General features: G+C 38.3%; 1 protein-coding gene across 1 annotated transcript; it reads left to right on the top strand.

Moving 5' to 3' along the window:
• The first annotated feature begins 4,319 nt into the window (after nucleotides 1–4,319).
• Nucleotides 4,320–5,401, top strand: LOC130845944 (olfactory receptor 1L1). Its single transcript, XM_057723829.1, has one exon. The coding sequence runs from the start codon at nucleotides 4,469–4,471 to the stop codon at nucleotides 5,399–5,401; it is 933 nt and encodes a 310-aa protein (XP_057579812.1). The 5' UTR covers nucleotides 4,320–4,468.
• The last annotated feature ends 8,072 nt before the right edge of the window (nucleotides 5,402–13,473 follow it).

Here is a 13,473-nt window from a genome sequence, read left to right as displayed (position 1 = left end):
GTCCCCTGACAGATGAATGGATAAAGAAAATGCAGTATACACATAGGGCAGAATATTATTCAGCCGTAACATCATGTCATTTGCAACAACATGGATGGAGGAGGACATTATGTTAAGTGAAATTAGCCAGACACAGAAAAAAAATTTGCATGATCTCACTTATATATCGACTAAAATAGTCAAACTCAGAGAAGTAGAGAGTAGAATGGTGGTTCCCAGGGGTTAAAGGAAGGGAAATGTTGAGAGGTAATAGTCAAAGGATACAAGTTCTGGATAAATAAGTTCTGGATATCCACTATACAGCATAGTGCCTATAGCTGACAGTACTCTATTGTATACTTAAAAGTTTCTAAGGGGGTAGGTAGACCTTATTTTAAGTATTTTTTAACCACATTTTCAATGTTTTAATTGTTTTGAATAGGTAGTACATTCACATGCTTCAAATCTAAAAGATAACTGTTGAGAAGATTTGTTCCTACCCTGTATCTTCTTTCTTTTTAATTTTTATTGGAGTATAGCTGATTTACAATGTTGTGTTGGTTTCTGCTGTACAGCAAAGTGGATTAGTTGTACATATACATATTTTTTTGGATTCTTTTCCCATATAGGTCATTACAGAGTATTGAGTAGAATTCCCTTTGCTATACAGAAGGTCCTTATTAGTTATCTGTTTTATATATAGTAGTGTGTATATGTCAATCCCAATCTCCCAAATTATCCTTCCCCCCCTTCCCCCTCAGGTAACCATAAGTTTGTTTTCTACATCTGTAACTCTATTTTTGTTTTGTAAGTAACTTCATTTGTACCATTTTTTTTAAATTCCACATACAAGCAATATCATATGATATTTGTCCTTCTCTGAGTTACTTCCCTCAGTATGACAATCTCTAGGTCCATCCATGTTGCTATAAATGGCATTATTTCATTCTTTTTTATGGCTGAGTAATATCCCATTGTGTGTGTGTGTGTATGGTAGGTATGTGTCAAGTATTCTTAATAATAATAATAGACAGGGAGGAAACTTTGGGAGGTGATAAATATGTTTATGGCCTTGACGGTGGTGATGGTTTCACAGGTGTGTACTTATCCCCAAAGTCATCGAACTGTATATATTAAAGGTTTAAAGCTTTTATATGTCAGTCATAACCCAATGAAGTGCTTTAAAAATAAAAAATAAAATAAAATAATTTCTACCTAATAGGGTTATTAGGAGGATAAAAATGAGTCAGTTCTCACAAAGCACATGGAACAGTTCCTATAATAAGCACTTTATAAATGTTTATAAAGGTTTGTGAATAAATGAATTTTTTTGAAACGCTGAAAGAAAATAGGGCAAATTGTTACTGTGGTCACTGGGCATGTACCCAGAGAAAAACAGAATTCAAAGAGACACATGCACCCCAATGTTCATTGAAGCACTATTTACAATAGCCAGGACATGGAAGCAACCTAAATGTCCCTCAACAGATGAATGGATAAAGAAGATGTGGTACATATATACAATGGAATATTACTCAGCTGCAAACAGGAACAAATTGGGACATTTGCAGAGACATGGATGGACCTAGAGACTGTAATACAGAGTGAAGTAAGTCAGAAAGAGAAAAACAAATATCGTATATTAATGCATATATGCGGAATCTAGAAAATGGTACAGATCAACCGGTTTGCAAGGCAGAAATAGAGACACAGATGTAGAGAATAAACATTTGGACACCAAGTGGGGAAAGCGGGGTGGGGGGGGATGTTGAGGGGGTTGGGTTGGGGTTGAATTGAGAGATTGGGATTGCCATATATACATTACTAATAAGAAAAACAATATTAAATTGTACACTTTATATGCGGTTTACCGTATATCAGTTATATCTCTGTACTTTTCTGTATTTTTTAATTTCAAATTACCACAAATAAAAAAAAATGAGGAAAGACTATGATTGCTTATTGAGGGACTACTATCTTGGATAAAGTATTGGGTGACCCATAAGTTAGTGAAAACTCCCTCTGTTTTGTATCCCGCTGTATCTCTAGCACCTAGCACAATTCCTGACATATAGTAAAACTTTAAGAAATATTTATGAATTAATTGACTGATTGGAGCAATCAGATATTAATAGGCATAATTACTGATCTCAAAGAATAGCCAGTCTAGTGGGATATAGCTTAAAATTATAATGTGCTTTTTAAGCTTTAATAAGAAATAGCTCATATTTTTGGCAATATGTCTTATTCAAGAATTGTTATTCAGACTATAATTCCCAAATCTTTTTTTGCCAGCAACATGAGAAAGCAGTAGAGTGGCAGGTTAAGAGCACGGAGTCAAGCAGAAGTCAAAAAACCTCATGTGAAATTTCAAAAGTTGATTCAGTCACTTACTAGCTGTGTTACATTGGGCAATATACTTCACCTCTCTGAGCTCTGACTCACCTCTAAAGTATGGAAAACAAGGCCACCTACCTTATAAAAGTGATGCAATAATTAAATGAGATACTACATTTGCTTCATTTAGCTGAGTGCCTAGCACAGAGCAAGCACTCACTGAATTATTAATTTGTAAATTTTTTTTTTTTTTTGGCCTCACCACACCGTCTGTGGGATCTTAGTTCCCCGACCAGGATTGAAACCAGGCCAACGGCAGTGAAAGCGCCAAGACCTAACCACTGGACCACCAGGGAACTCCCTAATTTGTGACTGTTAAAATTAATGTATAAGCAGTCAGACAAAGAGATTGAGTTATTGCTTCGAATAGAAGTCCACAGGGTTAAAAGAGGACAGAAGACAGACCCATTCCAACAGTAGGTCACCAAGCAAAGTGTCCTGGAAGAGGCTGAACTTAAGCCTTGCCAGTTAGGTATAGTAGATGAAGGAATATAAACAAAGGCATGAGAGTATAAATGGGTAAGTGTGCAATGAGTCATAAAGAAGAGAATATTCTTGGGTGATGGTCGTACCAGGAGAAGGGGGAATCTAGGTCCTAACTCGGGAATTCTGCAGTACACACAAAGTGAGATGTCCCAAATGACCAGGAACTCGGGATTCTAAAAAGCATAAAATATATTCACCTGGTGGTTTTCCTGAGGGTCATACATCAGTATTTTACAAGTAGACCTGGGGGCAGAAGAGTAAACAGTAAATTCTGGCACATAAAGTCTTAACCTTATTAAATTTTACATTCTGAAGTTCTAAGAACATTGCCCAACCAGGGGCTTCTCCTAAGCCTGGGAGATGGGAAAGTGGCTGGTGGCACCAGATATTCAAGTCTTTTTAGTCCAAAGCTATGTGGACTCTGAAAAAAATGTCCTCCAATCCTATATGTTGTCTTTTGGTGTAAACAGTACAGCTCTAAGAATGATACTCAGGAAGTTTGGGAAAGCTGGTCACTGTACATCTCTGTGCCAACCTCACATAGGTGTTCTTTTTGGCCTAAAGGAGCTGAGTCAAGGTGGTGATTTCTGGGAGAGAAAGAAAGCACTGACACTCCCCAGGATCCTCGGAGTAGAAACTCCACAACTTCAATAATTGTTGGCTTGTTTTCTAGTGTCTACTCCACCTGAACTTCAGGGACCTCTTGAAAGTCTCAAAGGATGCTCCCTTGAGAGAGAGTGGAGTCTACGAGTGTCTCCAATGCCCTCAGCATGTGGAGGGTCCAAGGAGGCAGGGAAGACACCTTTCAGATTCGTGAGGGTTGAAATCTTGTCTAAGATCAGGTGCCTTACCTGTGTAGCTTTTCTGGGCTGCCTATAGCTAAGACAGGAATTTGGGAAAGAATTACACCAACACAAACAAGTGCATATCACTACTCACATTTTTAGATCCAGGGATTTGGCACCAAACATGGGATTGATATAAGCATTAAAAGAAATTGCTTTTACTCTCCTATGATCTCTGTCTGCCTATCTTTTACTTCTCCATGCTTATCTTTTCACTCCAATAATGTTTCACCAAAAAGTGAGAGGCATAGAATAACTGTTAGGAGATCTCATATTTCGATGTCTTTTCAGATGATTTTCAGCCTCCAGAATAATTGATGGAGAGAGAAGCAACTGAATTAAAGAAAATCATCATTCTGTCTGCTGGCAATTAAATGAGACAGCAAACTACTGATCACCCTGCCATGAATTAACTACTCAAAATCCTCAAACAGAAAATAATTTCTCCAAGATTCCCCTCCTCCCCTTCCTGGGAATTCTCTCACTCTCATTCTCTCTCCTTGTCTCTCTTCTTCCCTCTTTCCCATTTCTGTTTTCCCTGTATTACTTTTGCTTTACACCAGAAAACAGAAAGGAAGTTAAAAGATACCAGTTTCTGAATTCCCAGCATCAATGGAAAGAAGCCACAGTCCAGGTAATTGTAATATTTTTTAGTTGTTCTAATTGTTGATAGGAAGAATAAATGGAAAATTTCTTAGAATATATCATATGTTGGAAGCATCTATCATAATGATGGCTTCTCTTTAGGTGAACCCAAGACTATGGGAAGAAATAACCTAACAAGACCCTCGGAATTCATCGTCCTGGGACTCTCCTCCCGACCTGAAGATCAGAAGCCACTCTTTGCCATGTTTCTCCCCATCTACCTCATCATAGTGATAGGGAACCTGCTCATCATCCTGGCTATCCGCTCAGACACTCGCCTCCAGACTCCCATGTACTTTTTCCTGAGTGTCCTATCCTTTGTTGACATTTGCTACGTGACCATCATCATCCCCAAGATGCTAGTGAACTTCTTATCAGAGACAAAGACCATCTCTTACAGTGAGTGTCTGACCCAGATGTACTTCTTCATAGCCTTTGGAAACACAGACAGTTACCTCCTGGCAGTCATGGCCATTGACCGCTACGTGGCCATCTGTAATCCCTTCCACTACATCACCATCATGAATCGCAGATGCTGTGTTCTGCTCCTCATCCTCTCCTTCTGCATTCCACACCTCCACTCCCTCCTGCACATCCTCCTGACCAACCAACTCACCTTCTGTGCCTCCAATGTCATTCACCACTTTTTCTGTCATGACCAGCCAGTGCTAAAATTGTCCTGTTCCTCCCACTTTGTCAGAGAAATCACAGTCATGACAGAAGGGCTGGCGGTCATAATGATCCCCTTTTCATGCATTATCATCTCATATTTGAGAATCCTCATCACTGTTCTGAAGATTCCTTCAGCCGCTGGGAAGCGCAAAGCCTTTTCCACCTGTGGCTCTCATCTCACGGTGGTGACCCTGTTTTATGGAAGCATCAGCTACGTCTATTTCCAGCCCCTGTCCAACTACACTGTCAAGGATAGAATAGCGACAATTGTCTACACCATATTGATTCCAATGCTAAACCCATTTATCTACAGTCTAAGAAACAAAGACATGAAGCTGGGCTTGATGAAGCTCATGCACAGGGTGAAATGCCAGTAAGAGGAGCTGAGGTCTTAGGAGAATCCTACAAATCTCTTGCAGATTTTTGATATGTCTGTGATTAGATTCTGAAGGATGGTATTTTCAATGATGAAGAATGCTCATTGCATGTGATGAAGCTAATATGCGGGTAAGTCAAAAATTATCTGCACTCTGGCCATAGAATTTATTTTAATTAACTTTTAGAAAAGACAAATACATCATTTTTTGACATAATCTCCTTGCTTTTCAATACACTGTGTCCATCTGTCAACAAGATTTCACATTCCTTCATTAAAAAATGTTTTCAGCTGAGCTGCAAGCCGTGAATGCACCACTGTCTTCACTTGTTCATCAGAAATGAATCTTCATCCTCGCAGGGCTGCTTTCAGGGGACCAAAACAGGTGAAAGTCCAGTGGAGCAAGATCAGGACTACAGGGAGGATGCTTTAACACCTCAAAATGAAATTTTTGCAGAGTGTCGACAGTGTGGGCAGAAGTGTGTGGACATACACACCCTAGACCACTGCACACTGCTCTTCTTTCATGCAAATCACAAGTGGGGCATCCATTTTTGCTCACACCGCGGTTACATATGAACTGATGTAACACGTTCACACCTGCACAGCAGTGACTAGGGAGACAGAAGCCTTGAACGGAAAGCACTGATGAGAGATGCAGCCAAAGGAAGTTTTAATATAACTGGAGTGCAGATAATTTTTGACTCACCCTCATATGTTGAAGCTACTCCTGAATATGATGCCTCCTTCCCAGCGGTTCCTAATATTATCTGGCTGGGACAAGGTCTACCTGAATCTTGTTCTCTGTGCCCTGATCTAAACCTCAATAAGACGTCCATTCTCCTTTCCAGGAAATCACATCCCTTTCACTTAACCCTAACCCTGTTGAAATCCCTTCTGGTCTTGGGTTTAATCACTATAAACTCCTGAGTATCCTTATTCATAAGGCTGTGTTTTCTTATGTAGTCAGTTAAAGCTGTTTGAATATCTGTGTGTGTGTGTGTGTGTGTGTCTTCATAAAGGTCAGAATAATGACTACTTTCTCTGCATCACCTCAAAGATGAAGGCCCTGACTTCTATAGTTATCATATTTTAAACAAATGAAATCAGCCTAGACGACCAGACGACTGTTGATAAATCAGTTCCAGGCTACATCCTCAAGAGCATATCACTCAGCGTTCTTCTACGTGCTACCCACTAGGCACAGCTGAAGATGCATTATGTTTCTCCTTCTTCATTTCATTTGACCTGAATTCAACTATATTACTTTTCCAGGGAGTAAATATCAGGTACCAGTAACCCTAGTAGTAGGTGCTTTCAACTACTGGGGACTCTTCTTTCTCAACAGATTTAAGCCAACCTACAGGAAAAACAAATTGGATAGGAGAAAATGCTTTTGTTCATTTGTGAGTTCTGAAATTAAAGTCATTGCTAGTCCATACATTTTTTGGCACCTCACAGGTTTGTGAATTCACTTGCTCATTCAACAAATTTCTATTTCTTGTCCACCATATGCCAGTCTCCTGGACTTGGAAACAAAGTTTATGTGCTAGATGATAAGCCAACAGTCTCATGGCCAAAAATCTGTTGGATCCCTAGGAAACAAGTAACATAGGCAATACGAGCTTTTGGAGCAAATTTTTGTGTTATTTGGGTTGTTTTAGCTTACAAGGTACAGAGGAAAACACGTGCTTTTTTAATCAAAGTATAGTTGATTTACATTATTTTGTTAGTTTCAGGTGTACAGCAAAGTGATTCAGTTATATAGAGATAGATATAGAGATAGAGACAGAGACAGAGATAGAGATATATCAGATTCTTTTCCATTATAGGTTATTACAAGATACTGAATATAGTTCCCTGTGCTGTGCAGTAAATGTTGCTCATGGAACATGCATACTTTTAAGTAACAGGTGTCAAATTAACAAATATCTCCAGGCTTAAGGAGAGACTTCATTTGAAAGGACTAGTGCAACGGGGGGAAAGGGTCAATAGGGGAAAGGCTACTATTGCAATAAGGAGGATACCCCCACCATTAGATCTGCAAGGGTCTCAAATGTCAGACAGAAAAGGGCTTTTTTTAATAGGGAGAAGGGAATGAGGCTAGAAAGAACCACTTGTGGAGAAGTGGGATGAGCTGGTGACACCGGTGAGACTGGATAGTTGATCAGGGAAAGTTTTTCCCTGAGGTCAGTCAATGCTCCAGAGGGGCCATTAAGGAGGGGTCGTATTCTGGCTCTGGCTGAGGATGAGTCATTTTCTAGAACACACAAGCATGAATGGATTTCTTCTAACTTTCATCGTCTTCCAGGACCATAGGACTTGGGTAAAATTCAACATTGTCACAGAGATTTTTGTAAGGGTTATTGTAAGGATTCGCGAGGGGTAAAAAAGCAGGCATAAATCTCAGCTGCACACACACAGACCTTACAGAGGAGTAGGAACTAAAGCATGCTCGTGCCCTAGAGTTATAACATGATTCAGGCACTGGACGCTTATTCAGGGGAAAATGCAAAACTCATACATACATCATTTTGCTTGGTTCACAGAAGGGGGGTGGGGGGGGGTCATGCAAAACACATGGAAGATAAGAGGCTCTTCTCCACTGCTCTCATATGAAGATGTATAGGAGAGAGAGTCAACCAGCTGAGGTGAATTGGTGACCCTGTAGGGGTTAAGCAAAAATGAAAATTTCTGAAATGAAAATTTCCCCAAAACAGGCTTCTCAAAGGGTTATTTATAACAAATTGATGAAGGATCAGAGTGGGTGAGACTAGTTGAGTTTGTTTTCTGAGAATTGTCGCAAACACTGTTTTATACTCTGTTGCTGTCATTTCCACCCCCACTTCTTTGTAGATAAGCAGCTATTAAGGTTTTGTTGTTGTTGTTGTTGTTGTTGTTGTTGTTCTTTTTCAGTTCTTATACCTTCCTCAACTGCAGAGTATACATCCAAAATTTAAGTTTAAGGATGGTTACTTTTAAGTTTCAAAAGAACTATACCCTGCTTGAACAGACCAGATAATCCAGAGCTGTTCTATAAACACAAGGGAGAGGCAGAGTCCAAGCATCGACCTGACATTTGCAGCAGCAGTTTAGAAAGGTCCTCTCTTTCCATCTCTGATCAGCCGCAGAGGAATTGTGAATCCCCAGATTTTAAACAGATCAGAAAACTTTCAGGGCACTCCTCTTGGTAGAAAATGCTGCTGTGCAACCCAGCTCCCCAACACTGGAGAGACAGGGATTGCAAATTCTCCAATTCCCTCCTTTGGAGACTAATTAACTGCTTGAGGTAGTCCCTTGAATTCCAATGGTATGAATTCCATGAGCAGACATGTGTCTCCTCCCCAAAGAACCTGTGTCCAAACACTTGCAGCCCCAACCACTCTAGAGCCTCAGCCATTGTGGTAGGCAACGTGTAGCCCTCAATGCTGGGCACAACGTCCTCCTCCTCTGCACACCCACTCTACCCTCCAATCAGACAGCCACGTAAAGCCTTTTTTTTAAAAGCTCATGTATTAGAAAACCATTGAGAGATAAGTGAAAATTTAAGTTTAAAAATAAACCAACTCCACCCTTCAGTAGGGGGAGTGTAACTCCCCACTCCTTAGTGTGGGCTGTGCAGAGTGACTTCCCTTCAAGAGGACAGTATGCAGTGGGGGCAGAGGGGAAATAATAGTTTTGTGAAGCCTCACAAACACTACTTCATCCAGGTGATCAAGGTCAACCTCAACAGTCATAAGTCATGTTGATAGTATCACAAGGATAACACAAGGCTGAAGTCAAGATGTGGACCAGGCTGAGATTCCATCTGGCGCCTCTGAGGAACACTATGCTTCCAAGCTCATTCAGGTTGTTGGCAGAATTTAGTTCCTCACAGTTGCAAACTAGGGATCCCATTTCCCTGCCGGCCATCAGCCACGGACTTCTCTCACCTCCTAGAGGCAAATCACAATCTTTGTCACATGGCCCTGTTCATCTCCATGTCAGCAAGCTCCTAGTATCCCTCCCGTGCTTCTAATTTTTGACTTCTTCTTCTGTCTCTGACCACCTACCAAGATTTAAAGCAGCGGTCCCCAACCTTTTTGGCACCAGGGACCATTTTCGTGGAAGACAATTTTTTCAAGGACTGGGGTGGGGTGCAGAATCACATTACATTTATTGTGCACTCTATTTCTATTATTATTACATCAGCTCCACCTCAGGTCATCAGGCATTAGATCCCAGGGGTGGGACCCCTGATTTAAAGGACCTTGTGTGATTAGATCCAGATGCATTCAGATAGCCTTTCTGAAAGTCACGAGAGCCATATAACATAACCCAATCACAGAAGTAAAATCTATCAGATTCACAGTCCCAGAAAATATGCAACATGTATATATCAGGAGGTAGGGATGTTGGAAGCCATCTTAGAATCCTGCCTACCATACTTATGTTTACCTGTCACCTTTCTTGTAGACAAGTACAAAAGCTCAGAGGTTCTCCCACTCACCAACCCAGAACATCCATGTGGTCATGGTGGCCACATTACGTTAAATTAGAAAGGTCACCATCATTGCCTCTAGGGCACAGGCGTATAAGCATCCTGCTAAGGTAGGTTGCTGCCGCTTAGAGAGCATGAGGTACTAACCGTATAGTTGGAGATAATAAGTAAAATGGTGTTTGTAAAGAGATCAGGACACTGCCTAGCACAGGTAAAGGATTCAGTAAATGGTTAATTGTTATTTATTATCATTACTACTATTATTAATTAGATTCCTTTAGCTCTCTAGATACTCATTTAATGCTGATCTAAACAAAGTCAAAATACTAAACTTTTTTTCAAGTGAACAAGACAGCTTTAAAGGGTTATCAAGTGATGTTTTAATCATTTTGGTATTTGAGGATTTTTTATTGGCAATTTGGGCTCAGTATGAGATCTGACTTTCCAGAGATACTAATCACACCTTGATTTTATTAACATCATTTGTATCTACTTCTTTAAATGACTGTCCTGCATATAAGTATTATCAAAGCAAAAATTTAGAAACATTAAAAGTGGGAGGTTAGCAGATGTAAGCTTTTATGTATAGAATGGATAAACAACAACATCCTACTGTATTGTAGAAAACTATATTCAATCTCCTGTGGTAAACCATAATAGAAAAGAATATTAAAAAAGAATGTATATAATGTATAACTGAATCTCTTTGCTGTACAGCAGTAATTAACACAACATTGTAAGTCAACTATACTTCAATAAAAAAATATTAAAATTGTAATCAGATCTGAGGCTACCTCTTCCTCTTACTTTTACCATTGTGATATCACAATACTCACAATCCAATGTGGTCAAGCTTAATAGTCCTGCTTTATAGATGAAAATACTGAGGCTCAAAGAAGAGAAGTGACTTGCCTCAGGTGACTCAGCTTGTAAGCCTGGAGCAGGGATTCAAAGACAGGTATGCTGCCTCCAAGATGATGCACTCTCAAGGTTCCTGGGTTTGTTCCCATGACAAGAGGGAAAATGCAAGTTGCTGGACCCTAATTAAAGCTCCAAGTTAGGTTTAGAAACAGAAGTCATCTAATTCAAAATGTCTTTCTTAACTTCATCAGAAGGGAGACACTGACTTCCTATTCTGTCTCTAAACTAAAAGCTTCTCCACTCATTTATAATTTTTGGAGAAAGGAAGACCTAGGAGAGTAGAAAAACATTTTTTAAGCCAAAGATTTCATCTACAGTTTAGTTATACTGTCAACAATGAACAAAATTGCACTTTATAATGAACCTCTTACACTGTTGGTGGGAATGTAAGTTGGTACAGCCACTATGGAGAGAAGTATGGAGGGTCCTTAAAAAACTAAAAATAGAGCTACCATATGATTCAACAATCCCACTCCTGGGCATATATCTGGAGAACACCATAATTCAAAAAGATACATGCACCCCATTGTTCACTGCAGGACTATTTACAATAGCCAACACATGCAAGTAAACTAAATGTCCAACAACCTGTGAATGGATAAAGAAGATGTGGTGTGTATATATATATATAATGGAATACTACTCAGCCATAAAAAATGAAATAATGCCATTTGCAGCAATATGGATGGACCTAGAGATTATCAAACTAAGTAAAGTAAGCCAAAGACAATATCACATGATATCACTTATATGTGGAATCTAAAAAAAATGATACAAATGAACTTATGAACAAAACAGAAATAGACTTACAGACCTAGAAAACAAACATGGTTACCAAAGGGGAAAGGGCAGGGAGGGATAAATTAGGAGTTTGGGTTGAATGTATACACACTACTATATATAAAACAGATAACCAACAAGGGCGTACTGTATAGCACAGGGACCTATACTCAATATTTTGTAATAACCTATAATGGAAAAGGATCTGAAAAAGAATATATATCTATATAAAAAGAATTTTATAGATAGATAGATATAGATATATAGATATATAGATATATCTGAACCACTTTGCTCTACACCTGAAACTAACAAAACATTGTAAATCAACTATACTTCAATTTTAAAATTGCACTTTATAAACAATCATTATCTCCTCTCCTAGTCATGTCTGATGACTTTCTACAGTTATCTAAAACAAATTTTCACTTTTGATGACTGATGAAAGAAACAATTTGAGAGCAAGAGAGTCTTACCTCAAATATTAACTGTAAGGAAAATGCAACAGTGTAAACGTGCATTTATGATAAGCATATTTAAGCATAATTGACATTGAGACCTTCATTTCAATAATGATTAAATGGTTAGCAAAAGACCTTTGTTTAGTTCTTTATATTTTTTTCATAGATGAAGATATTTTACAGACCAACATCTGAAAAAAGTTCTTTTAAGTTCAAAGGATAAGCTTCATAATCTCCCTTTGATTAGAGCTAATTATCTTCTTACAGGAAAATTCTTCGATATTATTTTTTATTCTCAAAAGGAGCCTTAGATTAGTATGTTTCCACATTTTTTTCTTTGATGTTTTAGTCTTACTATGACTTGTCAAATTGTAATCATTAAGAATTTTTGTGCACCTTTTTTCCACTCTTCCTTTAGAACTCTGATATATGAGTATTGTCCCAGTATTTACATCTTCTTGAGGTATTGACCCTTTTATCAATGTATAATGTCCTCCTTTATCCCTTGTAAAAATTTTTTTCTAATTAAAGTCTATTTTGTCTGATAATTAGCAAAGCCGCCTCAGCTCTCTTTTGGTTACTATTTTCACTGAGTATCTTTTTCCATCCTTTCACTTTCATTTGTGTCCTTGGATCTAAAGTGAGTGTCTTATAGACAGTTTATGCTTAGATCTTGTTTGTTTGTTTTAATCCATTCAGCCGATCTTTGCCTTTTAATTGAATAAAGTCATTTACATTTAAAGTAATTTTAGCTAAGGAAGGACTTATTTCTGCCAATTTATCACTTGTCTTCTACATGTCTTTTTTTTTTTTTTGGGGGGGGGGGTACACCAGGTTTAATCATCTGTTTTCTACATATCTTATATCTTTTTTGTTGTTCCTCAATTCTCCATTACTTCCTTCTTGTGTGTGTAATTGACTTTTTGGTATAATGTTTTGATTCCCCTCCTATTTCCTTATATATATATATTCCTTTTCTCTCTCTCTCTCTTTCTCTCTCTCTCTCTCTCTCTATATATATATATATATATATATAAAACCATTTTCTTAGGGTTACCCTAGAGATTACTGTTAACACTTTATATTTATTACACTCTAGTTTGAAGTAATATCAATGTTCCAGTATTTTGAAGTACTCAATAACAACAGTAATTAGATAAAGGTACATCATTTTGATGATAGTTAAACCTACTTCCTCCATTGTAGTCTGCTCTCTAGAATTAAAATATTTTCTTTAGAACTAAAGCCTACTAATTATACCTCCTAATTACAGTAGAGTTCTCAGGAGAAGCAGTGACTAGCAGAATGAGTGCTAATTACAGTGACCTAGTAGCTGTTATTTGGTTTGGTATCCTCTTTGATACAAATAGGATGATGAAAATGAACATTTTACTTTTTAAAAATATAGTCCAGTATCATAAAAATAAGTAT

This window comes from Hippopotamus amphibius, chromosome 2 (assembly GCF_030028045.1).
Source record: "Hippopotamus amphibius kiboko isolate mHipAmp2 chromosome 2, mHipAmp2.hap2, whole genome shotgun sequence".
Lineage (NCBI taxonomy): Eukaryota > Metazoa > Chordata > Mammalia > Artiodactyla > Hippopotamidae > Hippopotamus > Hippopotamus amphibius.
This window is presented reverse-complemented; position numbering and strand designations above follow the sequence as displayed.